This window comes from Thunnus albacares, chromosome 19 (genome assembly GCF_914725855.1).
Source record: "Thunnus albacares chromosome 19, fThuAlb1.1, whole genome shotgun sequence".
Classification (NCBI taxonomy): domain Eukaryota; kingdom Metazoa; phylum Chordata; class Actinopteri; order Scombriformes; family Scombridae; genus Thunnus; species Thunnus albacares.
This window is the reverse complement of record NC_058124.1, coordinates 27,737,104-27,761,406: the sequence shown is the minus strand read 5'-3', so window position 1 is coordinate 27,761,406 and position 24,303 is coordinate 27,737,104. Positions and strand designations below refer to the sequence as shown.

Genomic DNA, 24,303 nt, shown 5'->3' with positions numbered 1-24,303 from the left:
TTAATTTCCATTCTCACTGTGTGTGTGTGTGTGTGTGTGTGTGTGTGATGGGAGCCGAGTGTGACATGACAGCCTGCGTTACCTGGATACTCAATAGGACAGTCTGTCGTTTTCCATTTTTCTGATCGTTCTTCAATTTAAAGAAGACGAAGAGATTTCTCTAAAGCTGATGCAAACGATTCCTGCAGGAGTCCAAACATTAGTTGATTACTGACAAACCGTTTGTGTGTATAAAAGTCTGAAGGAGGAAGTGAAGTGTGATGGTCTGATGCTGTTTTGCTGGATCCAGAGTTGGTGACTTGCAGTCTTAAAGTCTTAAAAAGCAATGATTTAGGTTTCCTCAAAAAAAAAAAAAGGTATTTAAAAGTCTTACATTTCATTCACGGAAGTCTTAAATGTGAAATGTAACAGTAATGTTAGTTATAACATTCTGTTGTGGCAGAAAGAGGCGGACAACGGAGGAATCAGATGGTCGAGACGCAGGTGTCAGATGGGGAATCTCACCAACAAGGTAGACAGAGAAAAATTTCAACATTACAGAACGTGACATGCCTCTTTATACTGAAGACGGGCTGTGTGTGTGTATTTGTGTGTATGTGTGTGTATGTGTTCGTGTTGCGTGACAAGTCTCATCCTGTTTTTGCCAGACTTTTTGGCACCCTCAAATTCTAAAGAAGAATGGTGGGGCATTTCTCAATTTCACTTAACTTTGGACTTTTACCAAATTTGAGCAGGCGTCTCTGCACTAATTGTGTGTGTGTGTGGTATTCCATCATTCCCAATATCTCCAGTTGTCTCCTGTTTTGGTTCGGTGGACTGACATGTTTGGCGTCGGTACAGGTCACCGTGACCTGGCACTCATTCCGGGTCACAGTTGCCTGACCTTCATTCTCCTACAGTTTTTAATGTGATTTTAGCAAAACCTGGCTGGAAAATCCCTGATTCTATTATACCAGACCTTTGACCTTAAATGAATTAGTTATTGTTTGAATTAGTTAATCCATCCATCCATTCATCCATTCTTCTTCTGCTGCTTATCCACATCCAGGTCATGATTAATGAGTAATAAGTGTGTAGGAGAACCTACGGTGGCCGCCCGCAGCACTAGAGTCAGTGTTTGGTTTGTTCAATCTGGGCCACTGTAGGAACATGGCGGTGCAAGATGGCGGCTCCGTAGAAGAGACTCTGCTCTGTAGATATAAAGGGCTCGTTCTAAGCCAACGAAAACACAAGGACTCTTATTTTCATGGGATTATACACTAATTAAAACATACTTGTGAATATTATATTCTATTTCTACCAAGTTGGTTCCTCTAGATGTCACTAAATTCTCCACATTGCACCTTTTTAAATAATTAACATTTATTTCTCATTGCACTTATTATTCTAGGCATACTATGTGATATTAAAAATGTCTAATAAAGTCTTAAATTTAACTTGGTGAAGCTGCAGGAACCCTGACAGAACCACATGATACCTGTCGGTCTACACCTAGCTGGTCATCCTACAGCAAGATAATGATCCAAAATAAACCTCCAGGCTATTTGAATGCGTAGTCATATCTAACTTACTGAAGGGAGAACGTCTCTCTCGCTTTACACTTGAGACTTTGACAGTCGACAATATCTTACGAGGAGGTTTTCAAGGATCCACTTCATGCCAAAACAATGAAATGATGTTATCAGTGCTCAGCTCCTTCAGACGGGTGTAGTGTTCAGTAATAAATCAGGACAAATGCTAATTATTTTTGACATCAGCATCGAGCATCAAGCATCACAGGGACAGTGTAACGAGTAAATCCGCCAGTGAAAACTAGACTGTATTAGTATCAGCTAAATGACTGTAAGATAACATCAACTTTATTAATTATTTATTTGAACATACAATAATAAATAACCAGGAATATTCCCAGTGAAAGCTCTAACAGAGGAGTGTGTGCTGTGTGTTGTAGAGCAGTTTCACTCTGTTAATCAGCAGTTTGACAGCACGCATCTGCCACTGTCTAATTAAACACACCCACACCCCCCCCCCACCCCCCAGTCAGCTTATGTTTGATTTAATCACACACTGACATATGAACTGTATTAGACTCACATCGCTGTCATTATGTGCTTTATGAGACCGTCTGCAGCAGACCGAGACACTCGCTCGGCGCTCCACGTCTCCTGCATTCACTCATCTGACTCCAGATCTGCTGCTGTCGGCAGATTATGCAGCGATATTCATATTTTTTTTGTCTGCGTCAGTCAGACCTATTTCTGGACACATTTTCCCTCAAGAGTGTTTGTTCTCACACTGCAGTCATTAGGAAGTCAGAAAGGGTGGAAATAGGTTATTCCCTCCGTGTGTGTGGCCTGATTTTTTTAGCAGCACGTTTTGAAATTAATATTCTTCTTTTCAACAAGATTAAAAAGTCCACAAACACTCCTGCAGCTGCGTGAGGCTCATTCATTACAAACCAAAAACATAAACTGCTGAATGGATGAAAAAAACCAGAGAGACGTGATTTGCTCTGAGATCCTGAACACTAGTGAGGGAGATGATGAAAGATTTAGCCTGAGGAGAAATTACATCTCTGCCTAAATCCCAGAGTGTTTATACTGTGAGTTACTGTCCCTGCTTTGATCTTTGATTTAACTTTTTTTATGGAAGAGACGGTTCTCAGTAGAACTGCAACCATTTGAAGCAACAACTATTCTGATAATTAAGTAATTTTTAAAGCAAAAATACCCCAAAATTTCCCGTTCTAGCTTCTCAGATGTGATGATTTGTTAGCTCTCTGTTTCATATTGTAAATGGAATATATTTGGAACATAACAAGCAGTTTAATGACATTAGATTAATTGATGATAAATATAAGTTTCACCTGTAGAGAACATTGTGGGTTTTTTAACTGTATTACACCCACCTGACAGAGATGCATAAAAGATTTCCTGCCACTCTGGTTCATATTTACGAACCCCTAACTGTATCTGGGTATCATAATGGGAGAAGTAGTGATCCCTTAAGTCAGATGTCTTGTCTCTCTTATCAAATATCATGAGAGATTTCACTCTGGATCAAAGTGTTGGACACGTGAACGCAGCCCCCTCCCGACCACTTTGTTTGCAGCTTGTTTCTCTGCACTTTGCATTGAACTTGCACTAAATTCGAGAGGGGGGGGGGGTGCTGATGACTTACTTAACAAACTGCAGTGCAGAGGCTGAATATACAGACTGACTGTATCTTACTGTCTGACCTCACTATGCTGCGTCGATGCAGTTTAGACCATCTCATTAAATCTGTATAGAAACCACTGAGGCACTAACTGAAAATGCTAATTGCTTTCTTGATGTAGCCTAGTTCTTTCTTTCTTTCTTTATTTATTTATTTATTTTGTTTTAGTTGCTGTTTGTTTATTAACATCATTAAAGAAACTGTAACAGGGTTGTGAGCCTTTGAGGTCCCAAATATGTTAATCGTGGTTTGGCCCAGCTTTTCAGATGATGACTCATCTCTAGAAACAGATCTGCATATGGATGTAGAATCTGTAGGACAGGATTCTGGTTTCCACTTTGTAGTCCGAGTAGTACTGACCAATCACGTTTGAGCAGGCTTTGGTGGCATGCACGTAAATAGTCTGTGTGGAGAGCAGAATGCATTCTCATAACCCACTGGCTATCATCCAACGACGACTTAGCTTTTTATTAGCCTTTTTTATAGAGATTTTTATAGAGATTGTTTATAGAGATGAACTAAAATGTCGTCTGGACAGTCTCAAGTTGCTAATGGGACTGTAAACATCGACCGGCGCTGAAATATCGGCATCAGACAAGATGGTCGACGGGTGCGAGACTGTAGCAGAGTTCTGGGGAGTAATGAATGCTTATTATGTCTCGGTCAAGTAGTTTTGATGTGATTGGTTCACTGTCCACCTCCAAGATTTAAGGTTTGTTCTCAGGAGACTTTCTGGTGTAGAAGGTTTTATCCAAATGTGTGAATCAAAAGACGGAGGATCAGCGTTGATTTTAAATGGACGACCGTCGCCGTCACATCGAATCAGCAGCTCATGACGATGCAAAGATGGCGCCGTTCAAGTGTTCAAAGTGATGAGTTGTGCAATATTACAGTATTACTGATAACGTGTGACAAACTCTCAATAAAGTCAATAAATAATATATAATGATAAAAATGTTGGAAGATTCTGGTGAACAGTGAGGCGGACCTTTTATTAGTTTTGCTTTACATTTGTATAATCAGCACATTTACAGAATAAATCATTTTTTTATGTAGGAAATACTTTATAAAATCCTCTCATTTAAATTCAGTTTACTACATCAGACATTCATGTCAACTAAAAGTACATTTCCATCTGTTTCCTTTTCACTGTTCTATAAAACATCCTCACATATTAATGTTATAATGAAATAAGCTTCAAAATTAAACTAATTGCAGCTTCCTCGTCTGTAAAATCTTGCTTCAAACTTGATAGTTTATTTAGATTATTACCATCAGATTTTAGCAAATAAAACCTGACTACAGATCTTTTTAGATTTACATTTAGTCACTGGGTACAAACTTTTATCTGAAAATAATGAAGCATTAAATATTTGAAAGGAAGGATGTGTGATGATATCGTTCAAAGGAAGAGCTGACGAAGTTCTTATTTTGTAGACGTTTATTAGACGATGGCCATCTGGTCCATTCCGTGTATAAAGATGGTCTGGGCACCGTACCACTGTCGGTGCATAGCTTATATAGGGATACACATCTGTATCTTATCACATGAATAACATAGGTTTTCCATGGGCACTAAGTCAGTTGGGAGCCCTCCAATCAAGTGGTTGACAACTACCTCACCACATATTATGTGTCACAACATACCACATCTGGAACAGTTCCAAACTTGACCATAAACCCATTATTTGTATTTAAAGGTCCCCCCAAGAAGGGCTATATCATATTACCTAAAATGACATGCAAATTATGGAATATTTAGGTCCCATGTCCAACATCCAAAATCAGTGAAATACATAGGGTCAGATAAAAGTCATACTAACAATATATTATTTGCGCTTTAACTGAGTGACAGTTGTGTTTAAAGGTCTCATTTAATGATTGTTGAAGAACTTTGCCGATGCTGCTTTTGCCTCTTTTTCCTTTTTGCAGTTTATTAAAAGACTTGTGGAGCAGGAAGCAGCATTAATATGTAAAACTGCAGGAATTGAAATTAATATTCATAAAGTTTCACAATAATTAAGATTTATAGAACAGAATCATTTGTACACACGGCTGTTTGCATATTTCTCTCTGTGCGGAGACAGATTTCAATCATGAACCTACACAGACTTTTACTAAACAGAAAATTAAACCAACCGACAACAGAAAAAAATCTAAATTCTGGTTTAATCGGTTTGATTCTGTGGATGTTTACGCTGTGCTTCAGTCAGATGTGTTTTTTAACACTTAGAAGGACAAACTTGAGTTTATCCAAAAGTATACGAGGTACTTTAAACGGTCCAACAGTCTCAGTCGGATTAAACACAGGAACGTTTTCACAGTCCATTTGCTTAATTGACAGTTGTCGCAGCCTGTTGCTCAGCTCCGCTCAGGCTTCTTCTTCTTCTTCTTTGCCTGAATTTTAATTTTCTAACTGCAGGAGTTGCCAGATTGCCAGCAGCAAGTCCAGGATTAAAGATTACCTTTACTAACTTGTTTTTGTAGTCACAGTGGAGAGTAAATGCCCTCGAGCAATGTTTTGCTGGAATAGCTCACTGCACACGGGGAGGTGGGGGGGTGTGGAGGGGGACTCGTCCCGTTGTTGCCTGGCAACTTCAGCTTTTTGAGCATTCAATCAGGAAGCAGAAGGAAACTTCAGATCCTCGTGTGAATTTTACGACACAAATCTCTCTGATAGTCGGGCTCTGGCACTGGCTTTGATATTTAGACTGCTGGTTTCCACTAAAGGATCCTTAAAGCTTTTAAGGTGGACGTATTTTCTTTTAATAAAGAGAGAAGAAGAAGGTGATGGGAGCTTTGGGAGTAGGTGAAGATGGGTTGAATTAAGGTTGACATCGACAGACAGCTGGTCACTCTTTGGAGGTCCTACATTCCTTTTTTTTTTAAAGAGTAGTAAAGGTAACGGCTCTGTTTCATGTTGAAGGAGCAGAATATATAACTGACCTGGTTTGTTCGTTTGAAGGAGCCTCTGTCTCCTCTGTACTTAAATAGACGCTGACCTTTACACAGCGAGGTGTGAGTCTGATAACAGCGCTGCTGCTTGTTTGTTTTGAAAGATGAGTCCAGCTTCTTAAAGGAAGGGTTCACAATTTTTCAAGTGTGAACAGTGAAACCGGTTTTTTCTTGCTGTAATCATTCCTCCTGTTCATACTGACCATTAGAAGATCCCTTCATAATGACCTTACAATGGAAGTGATGGAGGACAAAATCCACAGTCCTCCTTCTGTGCAAAAATGTATTTAAAAGTTTATCTGAAGCTAATATGAAGTAGAGTTTAGCAGCAGAGTTTTCATTGAGTTTATTAGACAGACAGGATTAATGTGTAAGATTTAATCTCTGGTCCACACTCCAGAGCAGAAGGTGGCGGTAATGTACCTAATATGCTGGTTGCCAACCGCCGTTATAAACCAAAAAGATTTTTTTTTTCCAAACAGATTGGTACATCCTGTCAGCCGAGGTGTTTCCTATCTGTGCAGCCAAACTTAGCAGCTCCTTGATGGACTGTTTCTCCCTGACGATCCCGGTGTTTCCTCCGCAGGCTGCTCTTCACTCAGCTGCCCGTCAGACCTGCTGCTTCTTCCCACTTTAACCTGAATAACAAACCGGGGCTCGGTGCTCCGGTTGGATCCACATGGAGAGCCGGGGCTAACGTTAGCTGAGAGGCTAGCGGAGCGTTAGCGGAGGGAAGCACAACCAGCTAGCCTCTAGCTAACGTTAGCCCCGGTTCTGCATGTGGATCCAACCAGAGAACCGAGCCCCGGTTTGTTATTCAGGTTAAAGTGGGAAGAAGCAGCAGGTCTGACGGGCAGCTGAGTGAAGCGCAGCCTGCGGAGGAAGTCCATGGAGGGAAGCACAGTCAGGAGGCGGAGGAGATGGCAACAAATCAGCCTCTCATAATCAGCAGAAATTGCTGATGCTGATATTTCATTTTAGAGCTTTTATCAATAGCGATGACGTGCCGATAATATCGTGCATCCTTAGTTTCAACGTTAGTCTGTTTTGTGCCAAAGTCCCTCTCTTTGTTACTATACTTCCACTGCAACTCAACAGGGAAACACTGTCCGAGGAAACACAAAGAGGGAATTTGATGCTAAAAAGACTGTAAATGTGTCAGATATCCACTTGATATGACTAACTCAGACTGATGAAGCCTTTAATGCAGCCACACACACACACACACTGTTTATATCTGTGCTCTTCTTGGCATCTTTCTTGCTTCTTTTCACCAAAACTTGGCAGAAAAGTTGACGAAAATTATACAAAATGAGCACACAAGACACACAGAGGTTAGAAAGTGAAGTGCTCAGCACATTAATCCTTTGCTATAATTGACCTTGTTCCTGTAATTGGTCTCAGGCTGAGACGGTATTCCAGTGACCCACTTCTCCTGTGTCAGCTCAGTGTCTCCCCAGGGTGCTCGACACACCGACAGGAGTCTGCTGCTTCTCTCTCGCCAATTAGAGGTAGCAGGAATATTAATCATGTGACGTTAGAATCGGAAATTAGAGTTGCAATGATTCGTCTACGATCCCACAGAAAAGTAATCAGCAACTACTGTGACAATAGATTAATGGTTATAGTTATTTACCAAGAATAAATGCTAAATATTCACTGGTTCCAGCCTCTTAAATGTGATGATTTTATGCTTTTTTGATGAATATATGAAAGTAAGCTAAATACTTTTGGGTTTGTTGGACTTTTGGTTGAATAAAACAAGTGATTTAAATAGGTTACCATAGGTTGTTTGACATTATAATTTGCATTTTTCTACACACCAGTCATGTTTTTCAGTATTTCCTCTTTTTGCACATAAAGGTGTTTTCAGAGATGAATTGGTAAACTTTTCTCCTTGGTTTGGTTTCTTTTCACACATAAAAAATTAAAGCAAATCAAAATGCGTCACTGAAAGCCAGATTATAACGTCCTCTCCTCTCAGAGTGTCTGGGGAAGGAACGAGAACAGAAACACAAGCAGCTCCTGTCAGCACAAACATCAAGAAGACAACGAACTTTATTGTCAGTCCAGATCAGACCTTTGATTAATTCTTCATCTTACTGCGAGCAACTGTTGATTTCACTCGCGTCCCAGCATGCAAAGCTCACCCGACTCTCAGCTCATTGTTTATCTTTACTTGCTGGATGTGCAAATAAACAAGATCAACATACCAACTGATAGGGATGCACGATATTATCGGCACGTCATCGGTATCGGCCGGTATAAGCTCTAAAATGAAATATCGGCATTGGCCCGAAATTAACATTTTCTGCCGATTATGAGAGGCCGATATGTCGCCTTCTCCTCCGCCGCCTGACTGTGCTTCCCCCCACGGATTGTTTCACCCTGACGGTCCCGGTGCCCACCCCACAGGCTGCATTTCACTCAGCTGCCCGTCAGAGCAGGTGCTTCTTCTAGTGGAGGCTAGCTGGTTGTGCTTCCCTCCAGTCATGCTGCTGCTAACGCTCTGCTAGCCTCTCAGCTAACGTTAGCTGGGAGGCTAGTGGAGGCTAGCTGGCTGTGCTTCCCTGCGGCTATGATGCTGCTAACGCTCTGCTAGCCTCTCAGCTAACGTTAGCTCTGGCTCTCCGTGTGGTTCCAACCGGAGCACCGAGGTTAAAGTGGGAAGAAGCAGCGGGTCTGACGGGCAGCTGAGTGAAGCGCAGCCTGCGGAGGAAGCACCGGGACCGTCAGGGTAAAATAGTCCGCGGAGGAGCTGATGTGCTCAGCTGCACAGATAGGAAACACCTCGGCTGATAGGATGTACCACTCTGTTTGGAAAAAAAAAACTTCTTCTTTTTGGTTTATACCGGCGGTTGGCAACCAGTGTATTAGGTGCATTACCGCCACCTTCTGCTCCGGCGTGTGGACCAGAGATTAAATCCTACACATTAATCCTGTCTGTCTAATAAACTCAATGAAAACTCTACTGCTCCTCCAACTTGGCAGGTTCATTAAAGTTTTAACACTGAGCTCCTGAACTCCAGTCTTCCTAACTTCTTCCTTCATATATTGTCTGATCATACTTAGTACAATCTATGCTTGCACGCGTAATAGTCTCCTCAGCCAGCTGGAAAAAAATGTGTGCATATATCGGCATCGGCCACAATGAGTTGGAAATATCGGCATATCTGATCCAATATGGTGCATCTCTACCAACTGAAAGGGTGACGATATGTCAGTGTTGTGTTCATCATCTGTCTTCACTGCCCAGTTAATGAGACGCATCAGGTCAAGACGATGCATCTTCATACAGACTTCTGTCATTTAAAAGAAAAAAACAACCTCATATTGACACTACCAAGCATTTCTGCACCATTTTTCATGCTAAAATTAAATATTGATGCAGGTCATATCAAATGGCAAAAGTAATCATTTGGAATATTATACACACAGATTATCATTTGTCATTTTTGAGTAATTGTCGGGATGAAGAAAGTGAAAAGACGAGGACATGATTTGTTGAGTTTTGATTGAGTAGACTGAGGGGGACGATGTGTTCTCTACCACTACAGAACAATGTGTGAATGTGAAACAGCTTCACTGTAGGAGTCACTGCCAGTGCACCGTCTCCAATCCAAAGTGTACATTTTTGAACATAAGAGTGCGACTGTGATGAGCGAACTTGTGTCTCTGTGTTGCCGCAGAAGCTCAGACTCAAACCTCAGCAGTTAATAAGTAAACATCTGACGTGTTTTTTGATGTGTTTTTTTCTTTTTCAGAGACTCTGGAGACCTCGCCGCCGACTGCAGCCCAGATCAGATATAGTAAGAGATAAAATCTGACACACACACACACTAACACACAAATCCTCTGTATTTGGGAAACAATCTGCAACCTGTAATGAATCTGTCAGTATTTCCATGATGTCAGCAGTTATGACCTGACTGTTTATGTCCCACATAAATAGACGAGTTTTAATAGTTTGTACTTTTTTTTTTTTTTTCCGTTGATGGTGTAGATCAAAGCTGTCAAACACAAACACACAGACTGTAAATAGTAGTTAACTGGATTTAACCTCCTAACTGGTTTCAGTTAGGAGGTTAAATCGGTTAATTCAGTTAGAAACTGAGAAAGATCTTTTTACACTTTGAAACTCACTGAAAACCATCTTTAAACCCTGGAAAACAATAGTTCTGCTTGTTTTTGGAAATGACAAAAAGATAAATTTAGATAAATAATATAATTGTGTTAAACTTCATCTATTCATTTACCAGCCAGATTAGTAAAAATGATCATTTGCTTTGCTGCTTTTTAAAGCCTCTAATGTGTTAAATTATCCAAATAAATCTCAATTTTAATGTCAGATTATCTGTTTTAATTGTTTATTTACTTTTTTTTATCTGTTTGCAGTTTTGCTCCACAACGCCATTCCCTTCGTTGGATTTGGTTTCCTTGATAACGCCATCATGATCGCAGCAGTAAGTTATTTACATCATAATGAAGATTGATTTAACTGGGATTACCTGCCTGAAAGAAAAAAAACAAAACGATTTAGTTAATTGGAATCGAACCCGGATCTAATTTTCTTGAGTTTATTTGTTTAGTGTGATAACGCTGCTGCGTCTGGATGAACGTCTCAACTCATTGTCTTCTGTTCTCCAGGGAACACAGATCGAACTCTCTATCGGAGTCACTCTGGGGATCTCCACCATGGCTGGTAAGATCAGACACCAGTTAACCCAGTTCAACCACAATAAAACAGATGGATCTTATGATATGTTATGATATTCCAACATGCTCCCAAGATGTCAGAAACATAAATAAGAACAAGACAAACAATAAAATCCTGAAATCCAAAAGCACATGACCACAATTTAAATAAAAAATAATAATGCCTACATCAAAATAAGGCACATTTCAACAACAAGGTGATTCAAAGTGCTTTACATGGAGCATAAAAGGCATTAAAACAGAATATAAAAGCAACACAAGTAAAAAGACATATAAAAACAATTAAAAAGTGTTAAAAAGAAGCTAAAAAGGGAATAAGACAGATAAAACAAGAGAATAAAAGTAACATTGCAGTGTAAAATATTAACCCTCAATGTGGTTTAATGAAAGGCAGCGGATATAATAAATGGACAATTTGATGGCTAATGTAAAAATATCATTGAAGATTTCATTATAAATCTATAAATAAGTCCTAATCTGACTTCTATAAGCTCCTTTTATTTTTTTTTAACAACTGGATTTTGTTATTTAGTGTTAAAATAATTAGTTAAATTAAGTTCCAGCCTCAAATTTGAAGATTTGCTTTTTGTTTTATATCATAAATAAATGGAATATCTTTTGAGGTTTATTTAGTCGGTTGATTTAGCTCTGGGAAACGTACATTTTTCTCTTAATTCATAACATTCTGTAGACTAAATGATTATTAAAGGATCGATTGATTAATAATTGGTTTCAGGCTCACACTTGTATCAATACGTATCAAAAGAATGTGAAAAGATTTTAAATGTAAATCACACGTATTGAGTTTGTGTATAACGACACATTATTACTTCACACTTCACACAGAAAGAACAATAAAGTTTCCAGTTAACTAAACAATTTCAGATTTTTAAACCCTTCACTGCCAGTGGCACAAAAACCAGTGACATTTACCAGTTATTTAACCTTTTAACCAGTAGTTCTAAAGGAGGTGATGAAGACATCCATCACAAAACATCTTCTCACCAATAGCCGATAGTGTCTGAAAACCTTTCTGTCCCTCATATAGCTCAGGTGATGCCACCAGCTGTATAAAAAGGCCTTGAAACCTCTTAAAAAAAACCAACAAACTCTCATCTCATGAATTTTCTTGATCTCGTTGCACTTTTATTGCAACACACAGTCTGCTGTCATCATGGGTGCGGTTCTGAGGTCTTTATTACGCTGTGAAAACCATAAAGTCACCGGAGCTTGCCTTTCTCCCTCTCTCTCTCCTCAACTTGCTAGATTATTCCGTTTCCATGGATACTTGGCTCCCAATTTCCTCTGCAAAGTGCAAATCAGAGGGCTGAGGACGGGCTCTAGATCAATAGCTCTGCTGTGATGCTTTTATCCATCCATGCGCCGCTTTATATTCGCCTCATCGTCGTCGAGCCCGCCGAGATGCTCCACTAGTTTACTGATTCTATTTTTATATTTTATTTGAGCGGGGGAACCTTTTCCCAGCTTTTATTACTGACTTCTATTATATCAGCTGGCATTTCTCTGTCATACACAATCAGTGTCAGAGGTGCTGCTGAAACGAGGTGAGACTTTATCGCCGTCTCAACTCTCCGTTTGCCGTCGAGGAGCCGTTTTTTTTTCTTTTGAAGGAAACTTCTATTGCTGCCTCCATCTGGAGTTTAAGCTCCCGCAGGAAACTCTGTGCTGTCGGCTTCAAGCATCGTCGCTCTTTATGCCTCCAGAGATCCGCTGAAGGCAAAACAAACACATCTTTAGCACCTTTACAGTTTTAATGACCACGAACAAATATATTTTCTGCTAAACCCTAAGCCGTCCCTTGTGAAAATCCAATCCACAGTGTGAATTATTCATAGCTGCCAAATATTGTTAATGTTGTATATTAAATTAAATTGTAATGAAGCAGATTTTTCTGGCAGTAAAACTATGAAGGCAGAAAAAGAGATGAGGCTTTCGGAGAAATGAGCTAACTGGTGTATTGGTGGTTTTCCAAACGTGCTCTTTGATCTGGAAAGACTTTCACACCTTCTTTCACTCCTACTGACTCTCTTTTTTGTGTTTCACTGCTTTGATCTATTGTTAGGATTCCTCTCGCTGCTTTTCATCTCTTTGAATGTACAGAGAAGCAGAGATGCCACAAGGCACTGCAGAGTTTAGGAACATTTACTCGCTCTAGTGTGTCGAGGAGTTTCTCAAGTTTTCCAATAATTTAGGGGCTTGTTGGAGGGATGAAACAGCCTCAGTCCACCAGTTATTTGTCCAGTTGGATCAGTTGTTCATTTATCAATTTTTGGACACTTGCGTCCAGGTTGCAGTAGCAGCAAGCTAATCGAGGTAGCTCAGACATCTGTCTCTGCAGCTACGTCCTCCAGCTCTTCCTGGAGGATCCTCAGGAGTTCCCAGACCAGATGGGATGTGCACGTCGTCTTCCCCCACTTGGACTTTTCCCAGAAAACCTCTAAAAGGCGTCAGGTGTCATTTTGGATGTCTGAGCTTCTCAAACAATTTGTAAAAATGACAATATGCTCGATATGAACTAGTTTGTACGACCATGTCTGAAGGAGTGTTAGGAGCTATAAAGTGTTTTATAGCTGTGAAAAGTTCATATGTGGATAACAGTAAGGCTGCAACTAACAGTTCTTTTCATTTTGGATTAATTGTTTTGTCTGTAAAATGTCAGAAAATAGTAAAAAGTGAAGTTATAATTTCCCAGAGTCAAAGGTGGTGACTTTAAGCGTCTTGTTTTGTCCAAACAACAGTCCAAAACCCCAAAGATATTCAGTTTAGTATCATGTATGACAAAGAAACACATTAAATCATCACCTTTCAGAGGCTGAAACCAGCATTTTCCCTGGTGTTCTGATGCCAGAAAGGTTTGAGTGTTGGACGTAAATGCAGCTGTTCAACCGTTTGACAGCCACCTCAGTTAAAACCTACTGACACTTTAAGACTGAGCCCATCCACCTTGCAAATTAAACTTTTTTTTTTATCAGGGTGGCTTAGCTGTAAATTCAAACTGTCAGATTGAAATAGTCCCTGGTAAGAAGAAGTCAACACACACACAAGAAGGTGGATTTCTGTCAGAGTTTTTTGTCCCAGTAAACCCAGAAGTAAATTAAATCCATCAAAAGCCAGCGGTTGCGAAACAAAGTCTGTCAGGAGTAGGACTTTTTTTTTTTTTTTTATTCAGGGAGTTTCTCTGAGAGCAGTGCTCTCTTTTTCAGGATCACATTCACACAGTTAAACATTTTTACCCGGAAGCTGCCCAGTTCAACCGCTGTCTGATCTGCTGCCACTGAGCTGTCAGTTGGGGTTCAGGGTTTTGCTCAAAGGCAGCTCAGTGGTGGTAATGAGGAAGAGGCTTCACTTCACTTCTTCACTTTCCCCATCCAGATTTATCCTGCTGGTCTTGGGGATTGAACCAGCGACCCTCCGGTCACAAGCTTACTTCTCTAACCTTTAGGCCACCACTTTCTTGGCTTGTGCCGATTGGTGATCGGATTGTATATCAATGATTAAAGGAATGATCGACGATTGGTTTTTCCTACACTGATATTAATTGACTTACTATAGTGTTATGAGATTGTGACAATATTTAATGGGCTTGATCTAATTAGATTCTAGTTGAGGGGAATAATGTCAAAACCAGTCTAAATTTGATGATGTCATCATTGTGCATCTGATGCATTGCATGCCACAAACTCAGGTGTTTCACAGAATTACAGATTAGTAACTGCAAGTACTGTCAAAAGAGCCAAAATGAGAGTAATATTCCTTCTTTATTGATGCACTTCTGGAAATAACTTCAGTTTTTAAGGTTTTTTTAGCATGCTTTATTTCATCTCCAAATGTAGCCCTGCTGAGGTTTTGACTATGGATGAAATAACACTATAGACTCGACGAGGAGACTGAAAAAATAAAAAAATATGTTCTTGATCTGGAACTAAAAAGCTTTCTTCACTTGGTGCACGTTAGTCAACAGCACTGATCAGCCCACCAGTTGGCAAGACCCACATGTAGGCTGTAACATTAACGTTAGCTAGCTAACTTGCTAACGTTAATGTTAGCTAACACGCCAGACCGAAGACATTTCAAAGTCTCTAGTCGTGATTAGCTTCTAGCTGTCTGGCTGTGTTTGGCTGGTTGAGCCCTGCCTGCTTTACTGAAGAGGAGACTCGTCTTATTCACCTCTTCATCATCAAGCTGGTCTATTTTCCATTTTTCAATTCTTAAAGCAGCGACTGTCTTGGCTGTCTTATTTGCTGGGGGCGGTGTTGGTGACGGGGTCCATTGTAGCAGCCAACTTCACTGCAGGTCCAGAGTTGTTTGGCCTCTGCCAGGGACTGAACAACGACGCTGTTTGTGTCAGAGTATGTTAGAGACAGAAATGGAAATTACATGAACTGAATGAAAATAAAATGATGGTTTAATGTTTAATTAGAGTTATTTTTCTCAAAATCCTAGTGGTGATTTTTGCCTCTCAATCATGGTTTTTAGGGGCTTTCTGAGATTTCTTGGGTTATTTTTGCCCCCGTTAATATCTGACGCTGTATGAACAGTTCAGGCTGTTAATAAATGCAACAACTCCTCAAGACCCAAGACAAGATCCTGTGTCTTGTTGCCACCTGTTGATTGAAGTGAAGAGGGTTAGCCCTGAAGTTAGCGACAATGGGTTAGCCTAACCTGACTGTTATGGAAATGTTCTATCCAGAAAGAGGCACATTGAGACATAAAGAACACATTTAACATTTTTACTTGTTGAAGCAGTTGTAGACACTATACAATCCATCACATCATCAGTAACAATTATACAAATGTCCAAACGCAAACAAAAATACAATCATCTTGTATTTTTTGGAGAGAAAGCATGTTGTTCAGTTGGCCCTTTTTCTAAAGACTGTGAACCCAAACTAGACAGTTTTATACCTGGTCCCTGAATGGACACTTCCACAAACCGTTACACCTTCTTACAAACAAGTATGGTCACACAATCTAACAGAGACCTCATGGTCAATCAATACCAATAAACTTTAGCTTGTCTAGGTACCTCCAGACAGTCTCTAAAACAGAAGGCTTAAGACAAAGATATCTCTAGCTAACCCCAGAGGTCAGGAAGCAATCCTCAGATAGAAACAAGTTCAAGAGTTCAACTAGCCTAGGAGTCGGATTTCTTCACCAACACGTGTCCCCAAAATGACAATGACATTACATTCAGTTGATAAGAAACATCGACTCTTTAGTTTGAAAACATTTGTAACATATATATACAAAAGATTTATAAAATGATAACCTACTATTCAGTTTTCTTTCACATGACCGGGCTCACTTAAGATGGACTGACCTTTACAGATTTAAACAGATAACAAAGAAATGGACAATCTGACTACGGAGAACATCCAAATCCTAGTCAGTAGTTCAGTAAGAGATTTATCATAGATCCTTTTAAAGTTTCTTAAAAACCAAACATCCCTGCTCTCTGAGAGAAAACCCTGAGAGGAAGATCTCCATTTTTAAAACCACATTATATCAAAACATGCCAATTTTGAGCCCTTGAACTAAACCTTACGTGTTATAAATTAGTTTAGAAAGCGAGTGTTGGAATTATACTATATTATATGATGTGTTTTCCTCTCCTGTCACTGTGTGTTTCATCAGAGACTGTCAGAAAATCAAAGTGTTTCTTATTTCTTTCCGTTCTTGCAGCTGCTGCTTTGGGGAACCTGGTTTCAGATCTGGCAGGTCTCGGGTAAGAAGCCTTAAAACGTTTTTATTTACAGCTGAAGACGAGCGCAGGTTAGAACAGACGAAGGTAGTCTGTGTGTCACGTTTTAAATTCAATTTGCAAATGAACAAAGTATGGGATTTTAGTCTTGTTGTTTTGCTGTGTGTGATGTTTGTTTTGGCTCCTTCTAGTTTAAAATTTAAAGTAAATAATTGGACTTTTTCTGTTTAATTCCTTCTGTTTTATTCACAGACTTTTACACAAACTCAGACTTATTAATAGTGAGTAGTGAGTGTTATTTCCTAATAGCTTATACCTAAAAAAAAATATAGAAAATTCTTATTATTCCCTTCAAACTTTGTTCTTGTGACCAGGATGGTGATATTTTGAAATTTACGTATTTCCAAAGGAAAAACAGGCAAATCTGCACATTTTTATTCACATAAAGTCAGAAAAAACCAACATGAATCACTGGATATGATGATGGGAGATTATATTTGGGGGCTGATTCATGAAAATGACTCACAGTTTAATTGTAAATCTGGAAAAACTACTCACTTCTGAATCTTTTGTGGTCACTTTTGTATAACTTTAGTATTAATACATGTTAATTTTGATTCATTCCTCCTCATGTTCTGGGAATTCCTGCCTGTCGAGCATCGTGTTTGGAACAGAGTGTCCTCGCAGTTATCAGACATATTCTCCTTGATTATACCCGTATCCGTAACTGCTTTTACTCCTGAATGATGCATCTCAGCTGCCAGGAAAGACTCTGATTCTCGCTGCGGTCGAGAAATTGGTTTCTATGAGGCGGAAACATCCCGACAGGCTCTCGACGAGCGACTGGATGTTCATGCTAGATGTAATTTACTCAGAGTCGTCCTGCTGCTGGTGTAATCAGAGTTAAGGAATTGGTTTGTGGGTGTCAGCAGCTGAAGGCTTGCAGTCGTTGGTCCTGGGGGGTTCTGGAGGGTCCTGGAGGGGTTCTGGGGGGTCCTGAGGGGTCCTGGAGGGTCCTGGGAGATCCTGGGGTTACATTGGCTGTTATTGTACATTGTCTTTTTCCAAACTTTGAATAAAATAAAACATTTGATCAAAAAAAAAGATATTATTTTAGTTCGTACTTTAATCTGTGACTGAAAATTGTCCCCAACAACTGTTTACTTTAATATTTGTTTGCGTAACATTTTCTAAAAACTACAGTGTCCAGCTGTTTCAGGAAATTACTGAGACTTGTTTAAAAAATGATAGAAGATTTATGTCTCCAGTAGGAACCAGTTGGTTTGGTGTTGGGTGTTACAGATAGAGTCAGAAGTCTTTTCATGGGATTTGTTTACAATTTAAAAAATGTAGAATAACGTCAAGCTTATCCTCTCAAGATAAGATTTTAAGATGTTTTACTGTCATGAAATGTCCTTATAATTATATATATGTGTGTGTCTGTGTAGTCTTGCAGGTTATGTAGAGGCTCTGGCGTCCAAACTGGGGATGCAGGTTCCAGATATGACGCCCAAACAGGCGGACATGTGGCAGACCAGGGTCAGCTCGCACATGGTGAGAATATAGACAGGTTCCTGTTTCTGTGGGAGTTCGCTAGCTCTCTCACAGTCCTGACTCACGCTACTTCCTGTTTTCTAAAAAAGAAGTAAATTTCACCAGGCGGACTTTGGTCTGGCTGCAGCTTAAATCAGCTGTGTGGACCACATGCATGCAGGATCTTTAGGAGCACAGAATCTTTGCTTTTCTGGATGTTGTGTTAAAAACGTCGTGTATGAAATTCCTGCTGTTCACCATCAAAATATACAATCAGATGACTGCAGAATATACAGGAAAAGCAACACTAGAGGCGTTGATCGTAGAGTCATAGACATTTTACAGACTTAAAAACTACATAAATCAGAATGTAATTGATATATTAATCACTAATGAAAGTAGTTTCCTCCTTTAGTTTGTTTAGTTTGTCGAAGTTGCTTCTTTAAAACTGAGATCTTATGAACACGACGTCTTCTTCTTCTCCTCCTTCAGGGTAAAGCTATCGGAGTTTCCATCGGCTGTATTTTGGGGATGTTCCCGCTATTTTTCCTGAGCGACGACGACGACAAGGAGAAAGAAAACAAAGCGCAGCCCGGTGACGACGCGGCGTCACACTCCTCCTAACGAGCCACTACAGCTACGCACACGACACCGCCACACCTACAAACTGGATACTGCTGATGTCAAACTTTACAACAAGTATTCACAGTTCGGGTGTTCCTCCGTCCTCCTGCTCAGGCAGCGTTCACAAATATCCACTTATAACTTCTTCTGGTGCTCCACACTCTGGAGATATGTCAAATCCATGAGAGTTCACTCATTTAAAAAAGGGAATTTATAATTTATGATTCTAATATAAATCCTGCATATTAATCTTGTTTAATTGAATGCTTCTCTGCAGTCTGTTTACAGTTGTTCTGAACGGCTAAACTTGAAGACGGAGCAGAAGAGCTGCTGGCTGTTGAGTTAACGTGACTTTAGAAAGTCTCTCCCAGAACACATTCATAGTGTTGCAAGCTGCTGCTCACATTAAAAGTGACAGTTAGAGAGACGAGTTAAAACTGTGACGACTCGCTGCGCTCCACACAGCTGCCAATCACAGCGTGAATGTCTGTTTAAGATAAGGAAAGTAACAGAAACGGCCGTGCACAGCCCCGCTAATCTGACCTCAGAAAGGTGTTTTCAAAGCATGTCTGACACAGTACACCGGCCTCTTTTCTTTTATCATAATCATCAAACGTCTCACTTTCTTTCCAGTAAAAGTAAACCAGTCGATTCTCACAGCTACGTCCGTGTCTGTGTCAGATCAACCATCATATAAGAGAGCTGTGACATCACAACTTGATACCAATCAGAATGATGTCACAACACATATTCATACTCGACTTAAAACAATCAGAGAGATCAAATCAATGAAATATTCGTTTGGCGCCATCATTACATGTTCGGACATTAATAAGCTTCAGAATGTCCCATCAGTGTACTTCCTATATCCCTGGAACCTTGATCATCTGATCTATCCATTCATATATGGATATATGTGCTGAAATTAATTTAAAATTCAGTAATTCCACCATAATAACAGTGAGAGTAGCAGTCAGTGGGGTATAAATCTGCAAAAACAGAACACAGGTATCAGATGTGTAATTGGCATCGATGCCCTGAACTGAGGTTTCGATACTAGTATCAGGAGAGACGTCAGATGGATCCCTAACAGATGCAGAACCAGTCTGGCGCTTGTATCTCCTCTTTATGAGCCCAGTTTTAAAGACTGTGAGCAGCTTTTCCTTCCTGCTGTGGTTCAGTCCGAAGTCCGACGCACTGAAAACAGGAATTAAAGGAGTCTTGAGTTAAATGTTTCTCTTTTGAATCAGATCAGTTTGGTTTCCAGTGAGAGGAGATGTTGGGTTTCTCTCCCTGTCGTCGATGCGTGAACGCTGCCTGAGTAGCTCGCAGGACGGGAAACGATCACTCGTTTCAGCTGTCGGCTGTAATTTAGATTCTTCTTCCTCTTTTCCAAACATCAAGCTTCAGCTGCTGATTACAACTGAGTATTAGACGACGTCTTGTTTTTTTTATAATAATCTAATCTACTAATGTTTATCGTTTTAGCAGCTGACTGGTCGTTTCCCCTCCTGACAGAAGAAACACCAACTGTAGATACGAACCGACTGCTCTGGCAGTTGTAATATTATTTCACATGTTTTAACAGACTGTCTCGTACTGCCTGATTATTATTATTATTATTATTTTTAACTCGAGTTTACTCAAAACAACAGCACATGACTTTTTATCTTCAGCAGACACTTTATACATTTGGAAACTTCATCGATTTCTTCATTTTTGGGTCAAAAACTACAAACTTTTCTCCTTATTTCAGCTGAAACTGAGCAGTTGTTTTATAGTGACAAATATAAAGTCACTTTATATATTGAAGTATCAGCTGTTTTGTGTGTCTTTAATCTTTAAAAAAAAAAAAACAAACCTAATGTAAATGAAAGTTAAAGGAACAGTGTCAACTGCTACCTCGATGGGAATGTTTTTAGTGTTTTGCATGAAGAACTGATGTAGCTCTATAATCACACTTTTTTATTTCCATATCAGATGGTTTTTAATATGCTGGAAAGTCTTTAAATGTTTTGTACAGGTTGAGTATTGAAGAAGGTGCCTAGTGGCGATATATATATATATACACACTATTTTCAGTTTACACCATCTTTTTTCTTTATTTTCTCTCTCTTGACACTTGACTCGCTTCCAGCCGTCTGTGTAATTAGTTTTTTTTTTTTTTTAAGTTTGTTTCATCAGACCTGAAGCTCCAGATGGTTCGGGATTTGCCACATGAGGCCGAGCAGTTCGAACCAGTTTGTATCATCAAAAATCAGTTTAGAAGTTTCAGTTTATCTCTGCTCTCCAACTCTGCTGCTTTAAGCACATTTACAAGATGCTTCTTGTATTTACAGTTGTTTATATCCAGTTTATTATGCAGCGCTTTATTTTTACTTTCCACCTTTTTATTTGAGTGTAGGAAGTGTAGGACTGCAACCCGCCGGGAGTTTCAGAACTGGACTTTATGAGAACATATCACTTAGTTTATCATCTATACAGGTCAGAAAATATATGGAAAGAGTACTCATTAATATCTTTACCTTGATAAGTTTGCCAAAACCTGAGGAAACCATTGTAATACCGGCTGTGATGTTGCTGGTTTTTAGAGTTTTAGGAGTAACGATCAACCAAAATCCCCCAAAATCAAAAGGAATTAAAGTCTGTGGGGGGGAAACTTTTTTTTTTTTGCAAACAGCTGAACCTTGGAGTGACTGGTGACACACAAAATGTTTGAACAATGTTTTTAATGAGTTTCTGGCAGCAGGAGATCATTTAAATTTGTCATTGGATTAACTGTGAAAGCCTCGAGGGACTTTTTTTTTTTTTTTTTTTGTCGGTGTGTCTCATTAGATGAGATTTCTGGTGGAGGATGAAGAGAAAGACGACAGGAAGTGTTAGAATACTAATTTAAATCATGTGGGGAACTTTGTCAAGAAGAATTGATTAAGAGTTTGCTCTTTTCACCTTGTTCAACCTGAACTTGTGTGTTTCTCTATCATCTGATGTTTGCGTGTATTGTTTTGTTTCTCTCTGCTCATGATGATGATGATGATGATGATATTTTGCATAATTTCATTCTCTAAAGAAGAAAAATGCGAGGAGAGAGAGAAGAAATGTTTTGGAAGCATCTGAACAAACATGTTTAATCTCATCGTGTCAGTTAAAGGAATGCTGTGTTGTGCTGCCATCTTGTGGACAATCTGGAACAGCAGCAGCTGTTGTGCACTGATACACGTACTGTATGTAATATAAAAACCAGTGATGTCGAAGGATATATATATATATATATACAATGTGTGTATTTTGCAACATTATGTGCAATTTAAAATAAAACAATACTTTTGGGAGTATTTACCTCTGACCCTCCAGGTGATCTGAGGCTCTTTGTCTTCTCAGTCAGTTGAAGTTCACTCATCATTGGCGGCTGAAGGGTCCAGCAGCAAACCAGTTAAACTTACATCAGAGGGACACTGGAGACACTGGAGCAGCTCTCAGGTCAGAACATGTGAAACTGTAAGTTCACATCAGAGTCACATTTAGCACTAAATGCAGCTTTAGACCTTTCTTAAAGGAGCAGTATGTATAATTTAGTGCATAATTTAATGTTTTAATTAGTGTATAATCAATGTTTTGTTAACTTAGAATGATTGGTTTGTTTGACTTATTGATCAGGACAGTGTGCAGTTTTAAACATTAAAGATGCACTGCGCAGGAGTTAGCTCGAAGCTAATTAGCATCCATAACAATCCCCACAATCAAAACATAAAACAGCACAACAACAAACAGTACAAAGCAAAAAAAACCCCAAAAAAACACACAGAACGCACTATATAAAATACAAAGCTACACACAACAGCACATTACATACACACACAATGTCAATTAGAAATTATTAATGTAAACTAGACTCAGTGGTCACACAGCTGATTGGCCTTAAGTAGATTTTGAGCCCTTTATATCTACAGAGGGAGCAGGTCCTCTTCCACAGAGGCCGCCATGTTGCACCGCCATGTTTCTACAGTAGCCCAGAACGGACAAACTAAACACTGGCTCTAGAGAGGGCTTTTCGTGAGTTTCTTGGCCACCGTAGATTGTCCTACATGCTTGGAGGGGCGGTCACTGCTAGATGCCACTAAATCTTACACACTAGTCCTTTAAAGATCCCCACCAGACATGTTTAAAGAAGTAGAAAAGACTTTGGTCGGCTTTTAAACTAGTTGTGATGCCCCAAAACCATGTTGTTGGTAGACACTTTACAAACAGATTTAAGGTACAAGCACAAACAGCCTTCTAGTGTCAAACTGCACATTCATCATTCTGCACCGTGAAGCTCAAACATACAAGCAGAACACATTTTTGAGTGGAAGAGGACTTTAAAATAGTTTTTAATACTTGTACTGATACCTGAATGTAGGTAGTGTGTCCTAAACGATATTTAGAAATATACAATAAACTAAAAAAATAGGCGAAATATTCCTTAAACTTATGTTTGTTTTTATAATACAACCAGTTCTTTGTCATTTTGATTGGTTTCCAGCCTTCGAATGGGCAGGTCTTATCTATTATGACCAGAGAGAGGAGGAGGAGGAGGAGGAGGAGGAGGAGGACGTTTTGTGTAACTTTTCCGTTGAGTCACTGAAGTTTTCTGCCTCCTCTGCAACATCGTAAAAATGCTGAGAAGTTATATTTAGCTTGTTGAATCAGCGTAATATAAAAGAGCTTCTTAGTGAAAGATATTGACTTTTGCTTGCAGAACAGCAACACATCCTCTGCATCCTTCTGTCCTCCCATGAAAACATTTCCCCCCTTTTCCCTAAACCCCTAAAACCCTAAATTAGGGTTATTGGGGTTCTGATTAGAACTGGGATTAGTGTCAGGATTAGTGTAACACCTCACAAAAATGATCTCACCTTGTTAACTCATGTTGTTCTCCTAATAATGGAAACGCTACACAGGAATATATATAATACATATCTACAATGGCTTATTGCTGTTCAGGGTCATGGACCAACATGTATCCCAGCATGCATGTTGCAAATCACATATTTCCTCCACATTTTTTTTCTTTGTGAGTCTTTTGAGTCTCTTCTCTTCCTTATGTTTGCTTTCAAAATGAAACTTTATTAGATAAGAACTTGTCATGATTGTAATTGTGAGATTGTATAAACGCTTAATTGAGTCTCATTCAGAATTAATGATCTGGAAAAGATCTTTCTCAACAGAAGTTTATTAAATCTCCAAATTTGGTTGGAACTTCAAAGCATAAGGTTGATTATTTTTGATTTCCCATCAATTGATTTATTTTTTTCCCCAAATGGAGGTTTCTACTTCTATCACAGAGAAAACAGACATGAAAGTAAGAGTTAGAGAATCTTCTTAGACCTTAGTAAGGTGTTCAAACAACTTACTAACTAACAACTAATTATGACGCAACATATTTAGTTTTGAATAATAAAATAATACGGCAACGATTTGTGTTGCCAGTAACATTTAATCAGCAGATGAATCACCTCTCTTATCATTTTAAATTCTGTCAAACCAAATATTTCCAA

General features: G+C 39.3%; 1 protein-coding gene across 2 annotated transcripts in view; it reads left to right on the top strand.

Moving 5' to 3' along the window:
- Positions 1–22,112, top strand: part of tmem65 (transmembrane protein 65) — a 41,008-nt gene extending 18,896 nt beyond the window's left edge. The window contains exons 2-7 of one of the 2 annotated variants that reach the window (XM_044335673.1): positions 9,936–9,980; positions 10,567–10,634; positions 10,819–10,873; positions 16,591–16,633; positions 18,058–18,163; positions 18,635–22,112. In XM_044335673.1, coding sequence (XP_044191608.1) covers positions 9,936–9,980; positions 10,567–10,634; positions 10,819–10,873; positions 16,591–16,633; positions 18,058–18,163; positions 18,635–18,766 — 449 coding nt within the window. In that variant the 3' untranslated portion in view covers positions 18,767–22,112. Of the gene's footprint in view, positions 1–9,935; positions 9,981–10,566; positions 10,635–10,818; positions 10,874–13,195; positions 13,551–16,590; positions 16,634–18,057; positions 18,164–18,634 lie in introns of those variants that run through there. The other variant, XM_044335674.1, reaches the window with a different exon arrangement.
- Positions 22,113–24,303: the final 2,191 nt, after the last annotated feature.